The 22,724-nt window shown below is 39.2% G+C and overlaps 1 protein-coding gene and 1 pseudogene across 3 annotated transcripts in view; one reads left to right on the top strand and one right to left on the bottom strand.

The window, feature by feature from the left end:
• HNRNPR (heterogeneous nuclear ribonucleoprotein R) overlaps window positions 1-22,302 on the bottom strand; it is a 36,548-nt gene extending 14,246 nt beyond the window's left edge. Inside the window, exons 1-5 of one of the 3 annotated variants that reach the window (XM_004425705.3) lie at window positions 22,193-22,302; window positions 18,884-19,052; window positions 16,497-16,615; window positions 15,745-15,852; window positions 13,071-13,184 (exon numbers count right to left, since the gene is read on the bottom strand). In XM_004425705.3, coding sequence (XP_004425762.1) covers window positions 13,071-13,184; window positions 15,745-15,852; window positions 16,497-16,615; window positions 18,884-19,040 — 498 coding nt within the window. In that variant the 5' untranslated portion in view covers window positions 19,041-19,052; window positions 22,193-22,302. The remainder of the gene's footprint in view (window positions 1-13,070; window positions 13,185-15,744; window positions 15,853-16,496; window positions 16,616-18,883; window positions 19,053-22,192) is intronic. The other 2 variants (XM_014783972.2, XM_004425707.3) reach the window with 2 other exon arrangements.
• Window positions 1,826-2,500, top strand: LOC101401660 (ADP-ribosylation factor-like protein 6-interacting protein 1 pseudogene; annotated as a pseudogene).
• Window positions 22,303-22,724: the final 422 nt, after the last annotated feature.

The following is a 22,724-nucleotide window of genomic DNA, read 5'->3' as shown; positions in this document are numbered from 1 at the left end:
GTGAAACTCATCTACATCAACATTTCATATTCCCAAAAATGACCTGATTAGTAAAATAATAATAGCAATCCAAAAGATGCCAAAATTATTACTGGATATTAAATTAAGTTTCCAATGTTAAGCTCTACAACAGTTGTGTTATCTCAAGACAAGCCTTTTCAAAATAATCAGATTCACCTTCATTGCTGTCTGGTAAAATCTGAGGTCTTCTTTTGAATCTCTAGCATGATTCTCACATAATATCTCTTCCAATTCTACCTCCTTAAATTCTCCAACTCTCGTTCACTAAGTCTCATTCTAAGGACATCATCTGGGAAAGTCACTGGTTTCCTCATATTCTTTCCTCTCAGCCTTAAAAAGCTCTCTCAACATCTATTTATTTTCACTTTCCTTATACCTCACAGAAAAGAGATTTACTTCCTTTCCAAGGTTAACTCCTTAACCATAATAAATAAGTTCATTTCTTCTCATCACCTTCTTTAGGAAATAACTGCAAACCTTTATTTCTCCAACTCTCCTATTTTGCTCAGTACATCCTTCCCTTTCCACTGGTTCCTTCCTCTGTCTTCAAACATACCAAATCTCCCATACAAAACAAAACACAAACAAAAACTCCTTACTTTACTTTAGCCTACATTTTATATATATATATCTTTCCTTTCACTTTTTTTTTAATATTTTTTTTGATTTATTTTTTTCCCCCAAAGCCTCAGTAGATAGTTGTATGTCATAGCTGCACATCCTTCTAGTTGCTGTATGTGGGACACGGCCTCAGGATGGCCGGAGAAGCCGTGCGTTGGTGCACACCCGGGATCCAAACCCAGGCCACCAGCAGCGGAGCGCACACACTTAACCACTAAGCCACGGGGCCGGCCCTCCTTTCACTTCTAAATGCTTTGAACACATAGCCCATCTCTGTTTTTATCTCAGTCATGCAGTTATTCTTTTCAACTCATCAACTAATATGCTTAGTACTGTGAAGCTACAGACAAGTATAAATAAGACATCTGAGGCATCATCTGAGTGATGTCCCTACAGAACCATCTTTCTAGTGAAAACTAACTCTGAAAAGCACTTGGCATCTATGCTCTCTTTAACTCTCTAAAATTGGCTTCTTCCAGTTCCTGTGCTCCACTTCGGCGGCCCAGGGTTTGCATCCCAGGCACAGACCTACACACCGCTCATCAAGCCACACTGTGGCAGCGTCCCACATACAAAATAGAGGAAGATGGGCACAGATATTAGCTTAAGGCCAATCCTCCTCAGAAAAAAGAGGAAGACCGGCAACAGATGTTAGCTCAGAGCCAATATTCCTCAGCAAAAAAAAAAAAGAAAATTGGCTTCTTCCTCTAACACTAAACTGTATGCCCAAATGTCACTAATGGACTTCTAATGACCAAGTTCAAGTCTTTTTTTCAGTCTCATCGCCTTGCCTTGTCAACAAGCATTAACAGTAGTGATGCTACCTTCTGAAAATTCTCTTCCCTTAAGCTTTCAGAATCCTCCACTAACCTGATCTTCTTACCTTTAATTACTTCTCTGTCCTTTCCATAGTGATTCTTCTATCCACCTTATAATAATCTACCTGTTTCCGAAAGTTATGGGTCTATTTCCTAATCTGCACTGTATTTTCTTCACTTTTAAAGATCATATCCATTCCCAAAGCCTACAACTATACAGTCATCTTTCAGATCTACATCCCAAGACCTAATTCTATTATCTCCAGCTGTCTATCAAACATTTCCAGCTCTGGGGTCGTTGTGCAGTTCTTGCAGGAAGGCTGCATTGCAGGGTGGCTTCCGCTCGCTGAGGCAGCACCTCGGGGATGATGGTGGAGGGAGATAATCGCAGCACCAACTTGTTGGCTACACAGACTGCAAGTCTGGAAGAGCAGCTGCAAGGATGGGGAGGAGTGATGCTGATGGCTGATAAAGTCCTGCGATGGGAAAGAGCCTGGTTTCCACGTGCTATCATGGGGGTGGTTTCTCTGGTGTTTCTGACTATCTACTATCTAGATCCATCTGTTCTGTCCCATGTTTCCTGTTTTGTTATGTTTTTGTGCTTGGCTGACTACCTTGTTCCCATTCTGGCACCTAGAATTTTTGGCTCCAATAAATGGACCACTGAGCAACAGCAAAGATTCCATGAAATTTGCAGCAATCTAGTCAAAACTGGATGCAGAGCTGTGGGCTGGTGGAAATGCCTCTTCACACTAAAGGAAGAAAACCCTAAAATGTACTTTGTGAACCATGATCGTTTCTCTTGCTGCACTTGCTTAGGCGGGACAGCAAGTCCACAACCTTCTTCTCACCTACCTGATAGTGACTTTTGTACTGTTGCTTCCTTGACTAAACCAACATGGAATCATTTCAAAGTACACTGGAATGGCCAAAAGGGAAATAAACAAGCCTCTCAAACAAAAAGAAAAGAAAAATGAATAATGCATCTGCTTTATTCAGTGTGATTAGTAGCGTATACATTGTCCCTGGGAACAGTTTATATTATGCTCTCTGGATACTAAAAAGTTACAGAAGTAGTTCTTTGCTCTCCCTCATTCTGCCCTTAATTAGTAGAAATTCAGACCCGCCAAGTAAGGCTTTATGCGTAGTGTCTTCATGTCAAGTGTAGCAGGGTGCATTCTCATCAGTTGGCCTTCTACAGACGACTCATTTGTGAGTACGACTTGTTTTGATTTTTCTCACCCAGGGTTAATTGAATTCTTACTTTTAGGCAACTTCCTTTAAAATAATGCAGTGGTGAACTTCACCCTTTAGTCCAGTTAACAGCGACTCTGGATAATTGTTCAAGTTGGTCGCTGCTTTAGCTCGATACAAGGTAGTGGTCTGAGGCTACAGGAAGCTGGTTCTCCTGTCTGAGTTGGTCGTTGCTTTAGCTTGATACAAGGTAGTGGTCTGAGGCTACAGGAAGCTGGTTTTCCTGTCTACTTCCACAGTCTGCTTACAAAACTGTCTGGCACATGAATATAGAGACCAAGTTTACCATTTCTGATGAAGAGACCAATTAAGATTCTTCCTCATTCTGTTTCTATACCATGGGAAAGAATCCTCGTGGAATAAAATGAGACCAATTACATGCTCTAGTATGTGTTGGTTTCTCCCTTGTGCAAAACTTAGCAATTTGGAGGAAACATTGATCCTTCCTCCCAAATGGGGACTCTCACAGGCTTTGAGCTCTTGTCCTCTTGCACTTAGACTTCAAGTTAGTAGATCCTTCAAGGCTTTTTAATAGCAGGCTTCCAAAAGTTTGTATTTAGGACTTTTAGCATACTTTTAATTTCAGATTTTCAGCTGACTAAAACTAAAGTACATAATAGGTTAAGACTCATGTCTTTGACCTTCACTCTGAGACCAGCCAATAAAGGACAAAAGTCTTCCTGTGTTTAATCAAGATTCATTTCAGTAGAAAATAACCTTATCCTACTAATTTTTCAAGACCAGAATAAGCCTTTAAAGGTAAGCCTCAAGATTCTCACCATATGGTAAGTGCTGGTTGCTTTGGTCTCCGTAGATTTGGCATAGGAGGTGGTGACTACGCTGGCCTCTGACTGGTTTCCTAGCTATTTCTCTGAAGAATGCAAGGGCTGTTGGTGAGAACAGATTGTGGCCATGACAGCTGGCCTCTGGTCTACAGAGATTTTGTAACTCCTTGGAAAGCGTCTTAGAATCATTTTCCTTCTCAGAAGCTAGAAATGTAGAGTAATTGAAATCTGTAGGAATGAACCTCTGAGGGCCGAAAATGTGACATATTTGCGAACAATTCTTAAACTCTGATTAATGAGCTGTAATATAGTTTTGTGAATTTACTGCACTGATGCTGTAAAACCTGGACCTTGTGAAATACCTGTCCCTAAATAAGTGTTGTTTTCTCCCCTTCAATACTGCTGTAAACAGTGGCACCTATGTAGCATATATTTGGTTTTCTTTTTTAATGTTTCATATGAAAACTACAAATTACCTTAATTTACCTGTGTCTCCTCATTGTAAATAAACCTGTCTTCCTATCCAGATTTTTTGTGTATATGTGTTCTACCAGTTAACCACTTTTGAGATTTTAATCCTGTATTATTTCTTCTACTTTGTTTTGTGTAAAAGGGGGAAAATTTTTAAAAAGCTGAAATTTAAACATTTCCTCTTGGTTGTCCTGATTTTACCTCAAATCATCAATAAGTCTAGCAATGCAAATTTTTGTTTTTTGAATATAGGTGTATGTATAGATAAACGTGACTATGTATCAGAATAATACTAATAGTGGTTATCAATGCACGAATAAACTGTTCTAATTTTATTCTTTTCCCTTAATTATATTTTCTAAATATTCTATGATAAAGATATAATACATTTGCAACAAAAGTCTCCTCTCCTTTTTCCAAAAATCAAAATGACTAAAACCCACCCTTGTCAACCAGCTCCCCTGATTTTCCCCATTTCAATTGGGAGAACATAATTTCTGCTCCCCCTCCTCTCCCAAAATGACTGAGGAACTAATACTCCCATAAACAGAAATCTGGTATTTTTAATCCCTCCCATTCTCATCCATATCCAACTAATCTTTTAAGTATCAGCCTGAAGTTGTTCCAATGCATAATGCCTAGCCTATACAGACAACAGACAACTGGCTCCCTCCCTACTCATGGAACTTGTCTAAACCTTTCATGAGCCATGGAATCGCATATACCTGGGACTCACATACCATGTATTCTTCTAAGTTTTAGAGATACAGAGAACACCACAGACAAGATCTAAACATTCATGAGGTTTACATTCTACTGATAGAGACAGACAAAAATAAAAATAAATAAATATGATTTCAGGAGGTGTTAAGGGCTAAGAAAAATAAAAGCAAGGGGGCCCAGGCCCGTGGTAGTCGTTCAAGTTCTGTGAGCTCCGCTTTGGCGGCCCGGGTTCACAGGTTCAGATCCTGGACACAGACCTACTCCACTCACCAGCCATGCTGTGGTGATGTCCCACATACAAAAACATAGAGGAAAACTGGCAAAGATGTTAGCTCAGGGCTAACCTTCCTCAAACAAAAAAAAGAGGAGGACTGGCAATGGATATTAGCTCAGGGAGAATCTTCCTCAGCAAAAATATATAAATAAAAGCAAGGAGGGCCGGCCCCATGGCTTAGTGGTTAAGTGCACACGCTCGGCTGCTGGTGGCCCGGGTTCGGATCCTGGGCGCGCACCGAGGCACCGCTTCTCCGGCCATGCTGAGGCCGTGTCCCACATACAGCAACTGGAAGGATGTGCAACTATGACATACAACTATCTACTGGGGCTTTGGGGGAAAAAATAAATAAGTAAAAATAATAAAAAAATAAAATAAAAATAAAAGCAAGGAAAAGTGATAAATGACGAGGAAGAGGTTGTATTTTAATTGGGAGGGCCTCCCTTAGGAGGTAAATTTGAACTGAGACCTAAGAGAAAAGTAAGTAAAAATCTGAGGAAAGAGCATTTCAAGGTAAGGAAACAAATACAAAAAGATGGGAGTACACTTGACATATCTGAAGAACAGCAAATAGACCAGTCACTGGAATAGAAAGTCCACACAGAAGATAGTGTTAAGAAAGAGAGAACAGCAGTCAGATTAAGTTAAACCATGGTTGGGAGTCTGAGTTTCATTCCAAATGTGTTGGAAAGACATCAGAGGGTTTTGAGCACACAAGTGACTGGGTATGACTTATGTTCTAAAAGGAATATTCTGGTAGCTGGGTAGAAAATGGATTGTATGGAGAAACAGGTTCATCAGTCAGGTTAACTGGACAATCCAGGCAAAGGATGATGGTGGCTTGGAGCAGTAGGATGATAACTATGAAGGTAGAGAGAATGCGATAAATAGTGAGTTTTAAGTTATGTTGGATTAAAACTTACATTTTAGTTACCTTGAGAGCAAGTTTCTTAATCAGGGAATCTCAATATCCTCATCTGGGAATAACACCAGCAAGAGGGTTCAATTTCCACTTGAGAGCTGACATCTTGTTCTTCATTTTATTCCCACCATTGAACACAGTGCCTGGGACATAATAGCTGCTCATCTTTGAATCAGTGTATGAATGAACATCTACCTCATACTGTTAACTTATGCACTAGATGCCATCCCTTCTTCCCTACTCAAGGACACCTGGTCCAGCAACAATTTTATCATCAATTTCCTCCTTTATACATGGATCATTCCCTTCAGCACACAAATATCTTATAACTTCTCCATTAAAATTAATTAAAACAAAAATATACCTTGACTACAACACCTTCCAGCTATTGTGACACTTCTCGGCTACTGTTTTTAGCAAAATTGCTCAAAAGAGTTGTAAAATACTTGCTGTATATACAAATTCCAAAAAAAATGCTCCAATTCCTCATCTCCCACTCTCTTGAATCTTCTTCAGATCTGGTTTTCACCACCATTCCTGTCAAAGTCACTAATGAGATCCATGTTGTCACAATTAAGTGTCAATCTCAGTCCTCATCTTACTTGGAAAGTTTGATATAATTGACCATCCTTCCTTCTGTGAAAACTTTCTTCACTTGACTTCTGGGATAACACACTCCTGGTTTTTCTTTTACCTCACTGGCTCCTTCTTCTCAGTCCCCTGTGCTAGTTCCTCATCTCCCAAACTCTAAATGTTGGAGGGCTCCAGGGATCAGATCTTAGACCTTTTCTCTAGCTACGCACACTTCCTTGGTGACTATATCGAAACTCGCAGTTTCTAAATACCACCTAGATGTTTACGCCTCCCACATTTATAATCTCCAGCCAGAACTCTCCCCTGAACTCCAGGCTCATATAAGCAACTGCTTACTCAACAGCTCCACTTGGAGGTCTAAGAGACACCTAACTCATAACATGTCCAGAACTGAACTACTATCTTTCAATCCTGTTAATTTGCTCTTCTCTACAGCCTTCCTCATTTCAATAAATGGCAACTCCATCCTTCCAGCTGCCAGGTCATAAGCCTTGAAGTCATCCTTGGCTCCTTTCTCTCATACCCCTATATCAAACCCATCAATAAATCCTGTTAGATTTGTCTTCAAAATATCCAGAATCTGACCACTTCTTACTAGTTTTAGCTATACCAGCCTGCATTATCAACTCTATAAATGAGCATTCATTAACAGGGCATAGCACTAAAAAAAGCTACTGATAAAAAGTGTCCTGAGATAAGAAATACACAAGGATAACTGATATTAATTTTGAAATGTGTTTTTTGGTGTGGCTAGGCTCTCTGGCACAGACTGGTCAGAGTATTTTTATATTTGAGGATAACTGATTTTTTTTTGGCAAGGAAGACTGGCCCTAAGCTAACATCTGTGCCCATCTTCCTCTATTTTGTATGTAGGATGCTGCCACAGAATGGCTTGATGAGCGGTGTGTTGGTCTGTGCCTGGGATTCGAACCTGAGAACCCTGGGCCTCGGAAGCGGAACACGCGAACTTAACCACTATGCCACCCGGCTGGCCCCCTTATTTGAATATTTAAAAACTGATCTGGGAAGTAAATTCTGCTTTAAATTGTTTCTATTAACATAATGCAATGGTGCTTCATAATTACATCGTTCACCATATATATTTTCTCCCTATCCATTACAAATACATGTAAGCAAAGAAAGAGCACACGCAGTGGCATTATGAAAATATATCTGACACACAACTAAGCAAGGAAGCTAAGTGTCAGATTATTATACTACTTATATAACACTTGTGCCTATATTTTTAGAACCAAACAGGTTTGCCTCATTAAGCAACCTAAAGAGAAAAACTTGTATTTTCAGGAAAAGTAATTTATTGATTGATTAATCACTTTACAGAAAGGATTCATAAGAGCAAGCTCCTTGTACTCTAAACTATCATTTGAATGTTAGATGTTCAACTTATAGATTTTCCATAATAATACTGTTTTACTTTAGAATAAACATCAATATATCTGTGGTCAGCAAAGTCCCCAATGTTATAATCACTGGGGTCCATGAAGGAACAGACTAAAAACACTGGTTCATCTGAAAAATAGAAGATGGCCTCATTTCAAGATCAGTTTACATTAAAGAACTTATAAAGGCTAAAAAAAAAACAGTATTCAAAAACTAATTCAACATCACTCCTTTAAAAGTTTTTAAGCTCAATTTTTAATTAACTAAAAGGAAATAGAAATGTTTTCCTTTTATTAACTTGCTAGTCCCTGAGCCATTCTGGCTCCATATGAGCTGTTCAGAGTAAGCACTCAGTCATGTGCAGGTAAATCCTCCCTCTTCAGAACCAACAGAACCTAGTGAAAACCGTAACAACAGTTCTTTCTTTACTCACTAGGCATCAAGGCTTGGAAAAACTTTTGGCTATTTACCATCTATCCATCGAGTACTGCCACAGTAATAGAGGAAACCCTCTGAGACTCTGAAAGGAACAGAAAAACCAGGCAGCTCAACAGAATCTTCTGAGTACTTACTGGGGTTCTTCCATTATCCAGCTCCTATTTGCTAATCTGCAAACACAGCAGCTTTTCCTTATACATAATTTAATTCAGGTGCTACAAAGTCATATACTTTTAGGTTTCTGCTAAATACACTGCTCCTGTAACACTTAATAAACCAAACAGCCAGTAACAGTTAATAAACCAAAGAATTAGATCTCAATCTATCCCTTCTTTTGAATTCCTCCACAGAACATTAGTGCTATGCTCTTTACACAAATAACAGCGTATTATATAGCCATGATCTCTATGGATATGACATTTATGTCAACGGAAGCAAATTAAAACAGAACTTGCTTCCCAAACAATTTTACAATACCAGCTGAAGAATATAAAGATACTATAACCAGACTACGTCTGAGAGCCTAAGCACACTAAAAAGTACATTTCAAAATTAATACCTATCATTCCTATAAATTTCTCATCACAGGACAACATTTAGCAACAATGTTTGTTAATGAGCTCTCATTCGTAGGGTTAATTTGCAGTAGATTTTATCCAAAGATGAAATCTGAGTCTGCTCACAACTTAATATTGTCAGTCTTAGGCAATGACCCTAATTTCAACTTCCTCAATCAAGAGCTAAAAATTTTTAATAACTGTAATAAAACATAAAAGAACAAAAACCTAAACCTCACAGCATCAAAAGTGACACCAATTAAAACTAAATTATTTATTAAATCTATCAGCAATCTAACATGTTAAAAACCTCCTATTTTTCAAAACTTGAATTTTCAACAAGTATAGACCAAATCTCATGAAATCTTATCTTATGGAAGGAATCAAAAACTTTACACGAGGACTTTGTTGTAACCAATTGCTTGACAGCTGTGGCTTAGGTTGGTGATCTCATATAGGGGATTTTGCTGCAACAATACTTGCTATATGTAATGATACTTAATATACAGGAAAATGTATCTTTCTCCTAAAGAGGCAATGCAGTGGAATAAAGAATAATGCAATACAATAAAATATAATGCAATAAAAGAACTTATACATATTTTCCAATTAGCTTACCAACTATTTGTTTCTACTAGGATACTCAAAATAGTTTATTCTATTAAATTATTCATATGCTTTCAGTGAAATCTTAAGAGTACTAGCAAACTCCTTCCTTATCTATATAAAGAAAAGATAAAATAAATCTCTCTCCATTATTGAGCTCATTAATAAAATCAATCTAATGGGTTAAAAAAGTTCACTTCTATAATTATGAAATAGATACAACCAACTAATTTTACACCAGACTGTATTGGGCATTGCAAAGAACATAACAGTTTTATATAGACTTAATTTTTATTCCTAAGGATTTTATAACTAGTTGAAGAAAACAAGACTAAAAAAAACGTAATAATTGGTAAATATTAACAGGGATTTCACATGCTGAATGGTATACTACAAATAATTTTTTTATTATTTTTTAACTAATTACTTTATTTTTTCGTGTGAGGAAGACTAGCCCTGAGCTAACAGCCGTTGACAATCCTCCTCTTTTTGCTGAGGAAGGTTGGCCCTGTGCTAACATCCATGCCCATCTTCCTCTACTTTATATGGGACGCCACCACAGTGAGGATTGACAAGTGGTGCATTGGTCTGCGCATGGGATCTGAACCTGCAAACCCCGGGCCACCAAAGCGGAGCACACAAACTTAATTGCTACACCACCGGGCTGGCCCCACAAATAAATTTTTGAAGTTGTATTCCCCTCTTGGAGGTGTCTCAGGCTGCCTCAAGAACAAGGAAAAGGCACAAAGGCAATTCCATTTTTATTCATAAAAAAAAAAATAAAATGCTGGGGCTGGCCGAGTGGGGTAGTAGTTAAGTTCATGTACCCACCTTTGGCGGCCCAGGGTTTGCAGGTTCAGATCCCGGCGCAGACCTACGCACTGCTTATCAAGCCATGCTGTGGTGGTGCCCCACATATAAAAAGTAGAGGAAGATGGGCAGAGATGTTAGCCCAGGGCCAATCTTCCTCAGCAAAAAGAGGAGGACTGGCAACAGATGTTAGCTCAGGGCTAATCTTCCTCACCAAAAAAAATAAAAAATAAAAAATAAATCCTGATGCTAAGAACAAAATTTAAAACCATTACAAAAAATATATATGCTGTAGGAGTTCAAGTAAGAAAGCTAAACTATATTTCCATATTGTTTAAAAAGCAAATAAAATATAAACGTAGGTTTGAATGGGTTCACAACATAAGCAGAACATTAAAGATGAAGGATGGCGGGGGGGGGGGGGGGGGCCAGTAAATGAGAAGACAAAAGTGGGAAAAAAAGGCTGAAACATTATTCACTTGTACACGATGTTTCAATGACATCTGCCCCCGGAAGGAACTTAGATGGCTCAGAGTCCCAATTCTAACTTTGTCAATAATTATATAACATTAAGTAAGTTACAGTAGTTTTTTAAGAGACTCAAAACAATCACATGTAGCTGACTCAAGTATCATGAAAAATAAAAATGCTTAAAGCCCCCTTTAATAATGCTAAACATTGGGGCCGGCCCCGTGGTGTAGCGGTTAAGTGCGCGCACTCTGCTGCTGGCGGCCCGGGGTTCAGATCCCGGGCGCGCACCGAGGCACCGCCTGTCAAGCCATGCTGTGGCGGCGTCCCATATAAAGTGGAGGAAGATAGGCACAGATGTTAGCCCAGGGCCAGTCTTCCTCAGCAAAAAGAGGAGGATTGGCATGGATGTTAGCTCAGGGCTGACCTTCCTCACACACAAAAAAAGCTAAATATTAAGAAATAGAATATTAACTATAATACTGTTTAAAAGAGGCTCACGGAACAAAGACCAATGGATGTAAACGCCATTCATTTTTTTTTTTTTGTGAGGAAGATCAGCCCTGAGCTAACATCCATGCTAATCCTCCTCTTTTTGCTGAGGAAGACTGGCTCTGAGCTAACACCTATTGCCAATCCTCCTCCCTTTTTTTTCCCCCAAAGCCCCAGTAGATAGTTCTACGTCATAGTTGCACATCCTTCTAGTTGCTGTATGTGGCACGTGGCCTCAGCATGGCCAGAGAAGCAGTGCGACGGTGCACGCCCGGGATCCGAACCCGGGCCGCCAGTAGCGGATTGCGCGCACTTAACCGCTAAGCCACGGGGCCGGGGCCCTAAACTCCATTCTATATACAGAGAACACAACTAGAATTAGTTCTGATATAGATCTAAAAAATAACGCTAGGGCTGGCCCTGTGGCTTAGCGGTTAAGTGCACACGCTCTGCTACTGGTGGCTCTGGTTCGGACCCCGGGTGCGCACTGATGCACTGCTTGTCCGGCCATGCTGAGGCCGTGTCCCACATACAGCAACTAGAGGGATGTGCAACTATGACATGCAACTATGACATACAACTATCTGCTAGGGCTTTGGGGAGAAAAAGGGAAAAAAAGGAGGACTAGCAATAGATGTTAGCTCAGGGCCAGTCTTCCTCAGCAAAAAGAGGAGGATTGGCACGGATGTTAGCTCAGAGCTGATCTTCCTCACACACAAAAAAAATAATAATAAAATAAAATAAATTAAAAAAAAAATACAACAATAAAAAATAATGCTAAAAGGCGATGTCTTTATTCACAAACTAGAAATAATAATCTTTGCTTCTGGCTACCTGAAAAGTAAGTTTTAGCTTTTAGGAGGGTATCCTTGATAGCAGTTTGAGCAAGGCATTCTTGTTTCCTTTAAAGTTACTCAAATAGGAGTCTGAGTAAACCTTTAAGATTTCTTAGAATTCTAATATAAGTAGGGAATACATAATAATACCACCTAAACCAATTATTATTTTTTTATTTTTATTATTAATTTTTTATTTTATTTATTTTATTATTATTATTTTATTTTATTATTATTATTTTATTTTATTATTATTATTTTTATTATTCAAAGAAAAAAGCCATAACCAATCATTTGTCAAACACTGTGTGCCTACTATATTCCTGGCATTATGCTAGGCACTAAATATAGATAGTGGAGACACCAAATCAGACAAGATCCCTGCTATAACAGACCTTACATTTTGGCTCAGTTTTCTCCATTTAAAGGATAAGAATAGCCTAGCATAAAGGCATATGAAGAAGAAATCTTTATGAAGGCAAAGATGCAGGAGGAATTGCTTCTTTGTTCAAGGACAGACCAATGTGCTCAAGCTTTTATCTGATTCCACATCCTTCCCTTGTGCAACCCACTCCCACCGATAAATCTCTCAGTTAATACTGAATACTTTCTATGTGATGGAGGGAGGGTCGAGGAGGGAGGACAAGCACTGCTCAAAATTACTGACAGAACAAAAGAAAAACAGAATACAGCAATTGTTTCTCCTTAATAACCTCAGCCCAAGCACCTTAAATGGTGTGTTTCTAGCTCATGGTTTGAGCAACCAGTTCCAAGAACTCTACATTCCTTTACAAAGTGTTTGGGTATCTACCAGTCACATGATTCTCCTTGCTTATGATGGCAGCAAAATACAACTCGATATCCAAAAAAATAATAATAGCTACACATTGAAAATAATCAAGTATTTCCCCCCATCATACAACAGACAGAATAATTTACATACTGGTAAGATTTCGGCAAACAGCTGAAGAACACTTACTTCTGTTCCAATTCCAGGTTGCACGCCAGAGTACACACTGTCTGGTGGAGGACCACCATACTTCCTCTGTCCTGTGGTTACATCCAGAGTATAACCAGTTCTCTCAAGCAAGGCCTAAAGATAAGTATACATCTGTTTATACTCAAATATTAAATCACACACACACCAGTATACTAATCTTTTCCAAAAGGGACCCCAATGTCTTAGCCTATGTATTTTAGTTAGGTAAAAAAATGTCAAAACTCACACTGGTACCTCTCACATATGTTGCTCCCACTTTATTTTACTGCTCCTTTCCAGACATTTAACGGAAAAAGTTGTAGGCAAATTAAGTGTCTAAGCACACACTACTTGTTTGTTATGAATGAGAACAGAAAAAAGGGGCAAGGATTAAAACATAAGCTGACCCCACGCTACCTATTCATGCTTATGTACTGCAGTATTCCTCATTCTGCATCCTGCTCTACTTTAATTAGACTTCTTTCCTTACTTGTTCCCTTTATATACCATACTTATATCTACCAGTGATTCTTTTCAAATAAAATGTTCTGTATCCTTAAAACATCAGAAGTCCTACGTCCTTCATGTAGCTTCTCTCATTTACTATTTCTCACATCTTCCTACTCAGACTTTCTATTGTACTCAAATAATTTAACCTTTATATTGTTTGATCCTTTTGTTTTGTACTCCTGCTATACCATAAGATCCGTAAGAACCAGACCATTTCTCATACAGCTCAGACTCAAAGTACTTGGCAATTACCAAACGAGAATACTCAGGTTTCAAAAAACAAATTACCCTATGTTTCCTGATTACCAACCTTCCTCACAACATTATATTAGGTATTATGAGGAATCATAAAAAAGAAGATAATGTCCTTGCCCTCAAGCATTTGTATTTACATGAAAGGCCTACAGAACGAAGACATAAGGGAAAAAAGGAAATGCAATCTACCTAGAAAGGGGAGAATTTTACACTTAAAGTTTTTAAAATTATACGACGTCAAAGCAACAAGAGATTTTAGACATCATCAAGTTTGGTGGTTTTCAAAAATACCTTTGGAGGAACCCTGGGATTCCAGAGTCACTTTAGGCCCCCCATTCTTCTACCTTTGACTCAAATAGAGCTGCTCTACTTTTAAACACAGAAAAACACGTAATATATAATATATACATAATATGTATATTACATATTTACAAATTACTTGTTTAATATGTATTATACACATACATATTACATATGTAATACACACCTTAACAAGAGCAAATAGCCAGCTTTAGGGAAATAACATAGGCTTATTCAATAACAGTAAGAAGTTTTTTTAAAAACAACTATTGTATCATATAAAATTTTCACATATTAAATTATTTATTTATTTATTTATTTTTTTTTTAAAGATTTTATTTATTCATTTTTTTCCCCCCAAAGCCCCAGCAGATAGTTGTATGTCATAGGTTCACATCCTTCTAGTTGCTGTACGTGGGACTCGGCCTCGCGCTGGACGGAGAAGTGGTGCCTTGGGGCGCGCCCGGGATCCGAACCCAGGCCGCCAGCATCAGAGCGCGCGCACTTAACCGCTAAGCCACAGAGCCGGCCCTAAATTATTTAAAAAATATAAAAGGGGCCAGCCTGGTGGTGTAGTGGTTAAGGTAAAATTAAGCACTCTGCTTCGGCGGCCCAGGATTCATGGGTTCGGATCCCAGGTGCAGACCTATACCACTCATAAAGCCATGCTGTGGCGGCAACCCACATACAAACTAGAGGAAGACTGGCACAGATACTAGCTCAGGGCCAATCTTCCTCAAGCTAAAAGGGGAAGACTGGCACCAGCAGTCAGCTCAGGGCCAATCTTCCTCACCAAAAAAATAAATAAATAAGAATGGGGTTATGCCATTTTGCAGATGAGGAAAAAAGGTACAAAAGAGCTCTATATAAACCAGTTATATGAGAGAAACTACAAGTTCTTATTTCCTGTCTAAAACACAAAACTGTACAAACCACTTTAACATTAAATAACTATTTCAAATGGAAAAGTCTATCACTGCAGCAAAACATCAATACACATTTAACTAAGGAATTAGGTTCACTGGTCTTTCACTAAAAGCCCTATATTTACCTTTCAGAGCAGTTTATCTAAATAGTAATAACAACAATGGCTCACGTTATATAGTTCTTGCTACATTCCAGGCATTATTCTAAGCGCTTTACGTATCTTAATTCCTTTAATCCTCACTGCAACTCTATAAGATAGGCACTATTACTATTCCCAGTTTACAAATAAAGAAACTGAGGTAAATAAAAATTAGAAAGGAGGAAAGCAGGTATAAAAACCCTCTTTATCAAGAGAAAAGGAAGTCCTTGGAAAGAAATCGAACCAAGAGACATGACTGGATCAATCCAAAAAACTATTATCAGAAGCATCAATAAACATGTATCCTTCATACCCAGAACAAAGAATGAGGGAGAGTTTGAATCAGGGTTTTTCACCAAATATACAAGTGAATCTTTGCCCCCCAAATTCTTCCTATGTAATTTTCCATAAATTATTTCATTTCTAAACACCAGTTTCAAAAAAAAGTGGAACTATAAACACTGTTTCTAGGAAACATGAAAAGAAGCATTAGCTATCATCATTAAATTTAACTTCATTACAACTATCCAAGTCAAGTTTTACCTTGATCTTTGCTTCATCAGGTCCCTTTGTGGACTCTTGCACCTTGCTCCCCTGTTTCTCCCTTTGCCTGTAGGTCTTCATAACTCCACATAAAAAAGCACTTTTGTTCTAGAACAGGCAAGTAATTCAATGAAAAAGAATCACAGAAATTGTTGAAGGATCAAATACATAATTAAATTTAAATTTCAGAAGACCAGAATTTTAACAGAATATTTACTCATTTATTCATTCAACAAGTCTTTGCTGAGTGGTTACTATGTGTCAGAGCCTGGAGCAGACAGCCAAGGCCTCGCCTCAGGGAGCTTACCTTCTACACTGGCAAAGTCTTCCACTTGTTGATATTTAAATGCATCTGGACTATCTTCCCCAGATGTTCCAAAACTATTCCTCCCACCTATATTATTTTCCTCCAAGATAATAAAACAGAACCAGATAACCCAAAAGTGTTTAAAATCTGAATAATTTAAACATGTAAAAACCTAAGAATAACAATCAGCAAACTTTGGCTTTGATTTTAAGTTTTTAAAAAAGTAACTTACTGCAAACAAAGGAGTGGGGGGAGACCTTTACTTTATACTTGTGTTTCTGAAAACTCTTTGCCGTAGGCAGGCCTTTTATTCTTTAAACTAGTGTTTTTAAAGAAGCAGAGGTAGTCACAAACAAAAAATACCACTTCTCCATAGGAAAAAAGTAACGCTAAAATAATTTCAGATCATTAGTTGCTCAAAGACGATTCTGAGTGACGGCCTTACCTGAACATGTGATAAGTCACTTTCCTTGAACTGTTGTAGTACAGACAGAGCTCCTTCTTCATTAAATTCCCTGAGAGCATCAATTGCTCTTTCATCAAGATCGACATAAGCTACCAAGCCTAAAATTAAATTGAAAAGGGGTAACATTACTGCAACAAAAGGGATAATCTAAACTGTGCTACCAATGTTTAATCAAGAATTGTAATATTCAATGCTATCACTAACAGACTGCATTTTCATTTAACTATATGTATATAGGCAGCTATACAAACACTAGATAGAAAGGTGAAGAGTACAGATATGAAAATAGATAAAATGTCGACACCTACAAACATGAATTTCAATCTCCATATCCCACCAAAAAAACAAAAAAACACAAAAACCCTAACCCCATTTCCCACTCCCCAAAAGGTTTAAGTCTTGGAAGTGAAACCTGATGTACACACTGTACTACAGATTAAGCATTAATGTAACAAATTCTGGTTTATGTTAGAGTGGTAAGAACACAACTGTATTTCCCAAGGATCAACCTTCAAATTATATGGACTGTTGTAGCTGTTGCTAACCACACAAGAGGTGGGGGGAAAAATAAGAGAGAACTACTTTTACTAAATAACTCTTTCCACTCTTTAAAAAACGGCTTTCCCTCCTTAGCACCAAAGATAAAATGAAATGCATTTTTTATCTGAGCATCTACTTTGCTGCAGTCAGAATGTGGAAAGGCATAATTTTAAACTCTTCTACAAATGCAGATGCAGCTGGATTAATCAATTCTGAAAGTCATATTTTAAGGCATTTTTTGTTCTTCCAAAGTGTCAAGCTGAGATTTAAAGATGCTGTGGCATTCACAACACTGACAATTTTTTTCAAATGGCATTAAGGACTTTACTGTGGACTTACAAGTAAACTATACAGAAAATATATGCACTGCATTCTACATATGTAGTATATTTAACTGCACACAGAACATCTACTAAGTTTAAAATATAATTTCTTAAGTTTGTTATATTTCTCTCTCTATATATATAAGGAATATATTTCAGAATTGATCCAATATAAAATGGAAATATTTGGCAGATTAAAACCCCCAAGTCCATATTAAACTAACATCAAAAGTGACTCCATTTTGGTAAAGCCAAAAGAACTTTATTCCATACACTAAATATATTTTAAATAAATGTAATGCCACTTGCAAAGTTACTTTAAAAAAATGTTGCCATAATTTGTTTTAAAAGCTCAAAATGAGCATGCCTAAATAAATGGAATTTCCTTATTTGAATATTCCATACCACCACCCAAAGCCACAACTCAGGACACTCATCAATCCATTCTGTCAATCCAACCCTACACCCAAACCATCAGCCTCTTATCAATAACAAAACACTCTACAAGAGAGCATCTCTAAGCAGATCACTGCCAACTCTCTATGGCAGAATGTCACAAAAAGTTCCTGAGGACTGATTTTCGAATGGGACCATCACCCAGGAGTCACTTTTAGAAATCATTTTTATGTCTAAATTTATTCTGAGCTTTCCAGATTAAAATTTTTTTTTAAAGGACAAAAAAACAGATATTTGTTACTACGGTACCTAACACACATTTGTGAGATAATTCTATTCTCTCTCCCAGAGTCTGGATAGGCACACAAAACACAGAGGAAGAAAGTTTCCATCTTTGGCCCCAAAGGGGGAGGACATATTTACTTATGAACAACACTCCCTAAGGGTAAATATTTCTCTCCCTCTTTAAAACTTCAAACCACCTACAACCAACTGTATTAAGATGTTCAAATTTGCTGACACACTTAACCATGGGACTTCTAGATTAAAAAAAAAAAAAAAAAAGCAGCTGTTACAAACCAAACACTTTCAAATTACTGAGAGATGTGGATTTCTGTCTATTAGAAACTGGACAGGCCACAAACTCTCAAGGAGTCTGACATTTATTATCATTTCAGACAATACAGTCTAACTACTAGTCCTCTTATGCCACCTAATCAGACCTAAGCTGATTTAACAATCACTTTAAGAAGCTAAAAGTAGAAAAGTAAAAGCAAAATGATGACTAATTTAGATTAAGAAAAAAATTGTAAAATTTAGTATGCTGAAACATACATTTTAATTGGTAGTAAATGTAAGACAAATTGATGTACTGTTCTGAAACAACTAAGACTGCATATTCAACACTAAGAAGGCTTCAAAATAATGAAAAAAGAATATCAAAGTCAAACCCAATATGCCCTCAATGAAGGGAAAGTAACAAACATTCAGCTCTACATAGATCAGAAACAATAAGTATTATTTAACCTTAAAAAAAAAATCTATAAAATTCAAAGTGGTTTGCCCTCACTTTCATAACCAGTCAGAAACAAGAAATGCATATTATACCTGTCTGAAATATTTCATCAAGTCTTTCTGCCACCTTCTGTGGGAGGCCTGCCTCTATCAGTGTCTTGTAGTGTTCTGTGTGAGTTACACTGGAAGTATCCATTGGTTCTTCCTCTTCTTTTAACTGTACCGCATTACCATTCACCTGATTAGCCATTTTATTATGCTGCTGGAAAAAATTCAGGAGCTATATTACATTAAGCCAGAAATAACTAGTTTGTAGGACAATGCATGATTTATCTAAACTAATTTGTATACATGCTGCTAATAACGTCTATCAAAATAATATTTTATGCCTTTAGTGATGTATCTGACCTAAATTTGCAATAATAATTCTGCAAAACCATAGAAAATGTACATGGAAGCATTAGATCTTTAAGGAACTTCATGTACACTAGATTAAATAAAGGCTTGAATTTACTGAAGGTAGAATCACTGATTAACAAAAGCAGCTGTTGTGTCCTGACGAGCATATCAACAAATCACAAACCCTAAAAAGACCCTCGGCTCTCAATTCTTACACAGTTTTTAAAAGTTTGGTTTAAAAACAGAATGAACACCCACAGGCCACTTAAAGTTTTAAGGACTTTCAAATTTTCCTAGCTCTGCTTCAAATCTCCAATAGGTGTGAAGTAAATGCCCTGTTCAACATGTCTCTAGTTCAACATGCTGGTGGTTTGGGTTTCCTTCGCCTCACTTAAAACTAAAAAACTTGACATTAATTTTTGTTCTAAAATTAACTTGCTATTCCCATTCACAGATTTAAAAGAAAAAATGACCAAGTTTGAAAGCTAAACAATTGTTTTAAGTCCATGTAAAATAAAAAGTGACCTATAATTGAGGTCGCTTCTTTAAAAAAAAAAAAAAAAATCATGAGTACTTATTGAATTTTTCATATTAGTAAAATAAAGCTCCAAAAACATATTGAAGAATGGACTTCCAAGTTCTTCCAAATAGTTTCAACAAACATTACCTAATTAGGATAAACTTAGGTCAGACGTCTCAGATTAACCTACCCAAATCATTTTGCATGTTCAACCTGTTCGTAATGCTGAATTGGACCAACTCTCTGAAAAGAGCTTAAATAATAAAACCAGACAAAGCCAGTCTCTACACTGCCTCAAAAGACAGGGCATTAAAGTGTATTTGTCTGTGGTGAAATTATAATGTGATGAAGATAATAAGCAGCAGAATGAAGACATTGCAACAAATACTGAAATAAAGGACATGAGGTGGATCTCCAGAAAAAGCCTACTTTTCTTGACGAAACTCAAGATACCTAGTCAGCTATAGAGAAAAATACAAGTTTCCTAAAAAGCACTAAAACCCGTAAGATAACCACACTTCCAGATTGCTTAACAAACACTGTGCAAACGCACCAGGTGCAGTTTTCTGACTTAAAACAACTTCTTCTTATTTCAAAGTCCACTGATACTTAGTTGAAGTTCATGAAAAAGTGAGGAAGACCGAGAGGAAGGAGGTAATAGAGCAGGAAGAGAGGAAAATGCAGAAAGGGTTATTCTTGAAAATGAGATAAACAATATCATGACTTCCTATAATTACAAAACATTAAGACTTGATAGCCCACTAATGTCTATATAGACGCAGACTCTGGTTAAACTCTGGGTGGATAAACGTTTCTCAAGGCAAGCCTCAAATTCTGATGAACAGGCAAAAATGAAAACATTCGAAACTGGCATACTTTTCATCAAGAAACTACTTACAGTTTAAGATGAATACGTTACTGATTAATACAACCTATTTCTATAAAGATGCATCCTCGAGTCCAAAATCTCTTTGAGAACCTATAGCTCCGTTTTCCCATGCTCCCCCACCCCCAAATGCGACCACAAGATCATCAGAACTCAAAAGTTCTCAGTATCACAAGACCCTTAGGGTATTGCACCTGGGAATACTATTAGTCACAGAAAGCAAGCAAATTTTTAAAAGAAAAGTTCAATGAACATCTGTTAAGGTGGTATTTTTTTTAAAGTATGTGTAAAGCAAAAAGACAAGCTGGGTATTAAGCTCAAGATAGAAATATTTATGACTACCATTTCATTGTAAAGGCTCTCTACAAGGTGACTCTGACATTGGTTGAAATTTTCAAAAAAAGTTTATAAACTTTAAGAAAAAAACGTAAAATAATTAGATTCCAGATACTGAAACTTTTCAGATCAAGGGAACAGCTCTATCTTCAAGCCGAATACAATGTGCTCATTTTAAAAAGACTTTTATGTCATACGAGACCATTTAAAACCCTCGTGTCAATTCCACGCAATGCCACACAGCCAAACCATATTTCTGGATGCAGCAAATGTACTAACGTGACTGGAGTCGTTTGAACTAAACATTTCTGCAAAAAGTAGAAATTTAAATAAGATTTACAAGGGCTGCTGGGAGATTTGGGAAGTCAGCACTAACCCCTCCCTGACTTTCTGAACATCTTTGTGCAAACTCACCATCTTAAGAGACGGGCTTTAAAAGACCCACGACATGAAAAGTAACGGTTATCTAATGGCTGAGGAGTGTCCAGCCCTCATCCTACGACTGACTCATGAGACATAAATTCAGCCTCTTGAGGACAGCAGAAATCTCAAATAGGTAGCGTGAAAGGACTGAACCTTTCAAGAACCCCTCCGCTTTAACTTTTAAATTCTGGCAAGAGAATTGCCTTTCCAATTCAGGGCGCCTGTGACATTCTCAGCACTAGGTTCTCGCGGGCGCCGCCGGCACCTAAGTTTCATGGCCTCTAGTAGTCATTTTTTCCTTCAAATCTCGGCTCGCAGCACGCAGAATGGGGGAAGGGAGGGAGGCTTCCTACACCGATCGGCCCTTCGGGTCCTGCTCACACGAAACTTTTCCCCCGGCTCAGGTGACCCCGGCTTGCATCCCGCCCTCTGCCCACCCCACCCCCTCGTGCCCGTCCCGAGCATCAACACGTCCCACTCGCGGCTAGGCCGGCTGGGACCGGAGCGAGGCGGCTCCGGCGGAGAAGCAAGGGGCCGCGTGGGGCGGAGGCGGGAAAAGCACAGCCGAGCCCGGCAGGCCGCGCGGAGGGCGCCCGGCGGCCCGGGGGTTGGAGGAGCGGGGAGAGGACGAGCGAGGGCGCGGAGGCGCCTCGGCGGGGCTAGGCCCTCAGCGGCGCGGCCGGACGAGGCCGAAGCCGCCCCCGGCCCGTCCCCACCCCCACCTCGCGGCCTCGGAGCGAGAACGAAACTGGGGACCAGACGCCGGGCCCGGGCCGGGCCGAGTAGGGTCGGATCGGGGCGCCTGGCCCCTCCCCCCACGGGCCGGCGCGAGACTCACCAGGGCAGAGCTGGGGCCGGCGGCCGGGCCCGTGAGAATCAGCGCGAGGCGCTTTGAAAACGACTAGAAATGGCGCGCGCGCCACCCCCTCCCCCCCTCATGGACAGAGACGCGATCCCGGCAGCACGCGGGGTTTCCCGGAACTGCTTCCAGGGACTCCGAGCGGCCGGGCAATCACCTCGCGCGGCGGCCTGAGGGGCAGTTCAGGCGACCAATAATAGCAAGGAGAGGCGCACGACGCCGGATGACTCGGGAGCCAATCGGTGAAGCCGTCGGCCGAGCCAATGAGGAAACTCAGCGCCGCCGGCTGGGGCGCCTCCGGGGCGGGGGCAGGAACACAAAGGGGTCTGTGGTGAAGCCCCGGGTAGAGGCGAGGCTGCGGGGCCCCAGGCCCTGGGTGGCCGAGGCTCCTCCCTCCTCGTCTGCCGCCGACGCGAGGCCAAAAACCTAGGCCTCGCGCCGCGTGGCCGCCTCCGGAACCCCACCCCCTACCGTCCGCGCCGGCCTCGCTCCGCCGCGGACCTCCCGCCCC

Source organism: Ceratotherium simum, chromosome 22 (genome assembly GCF_057802395.1).
Source record: "Ceratotherium simum simum isolate JZ-2026a chromosome 22, ASM5780239v1, whole genome shotgun sequence".
In the NCBI taxonomy this organism is placed as follows: Eukaryota; Metazoa; Chordata; class Mammalia; order Perissodactyla; family Rhinocerotidae; genus Ceratotherium; species Ceratotherium simum.
The sequence above is the reverse complement of the archived record's forward strand: the minus strand, read 5'-3'. Positions and strand labels throughout refer to the sequence as shown.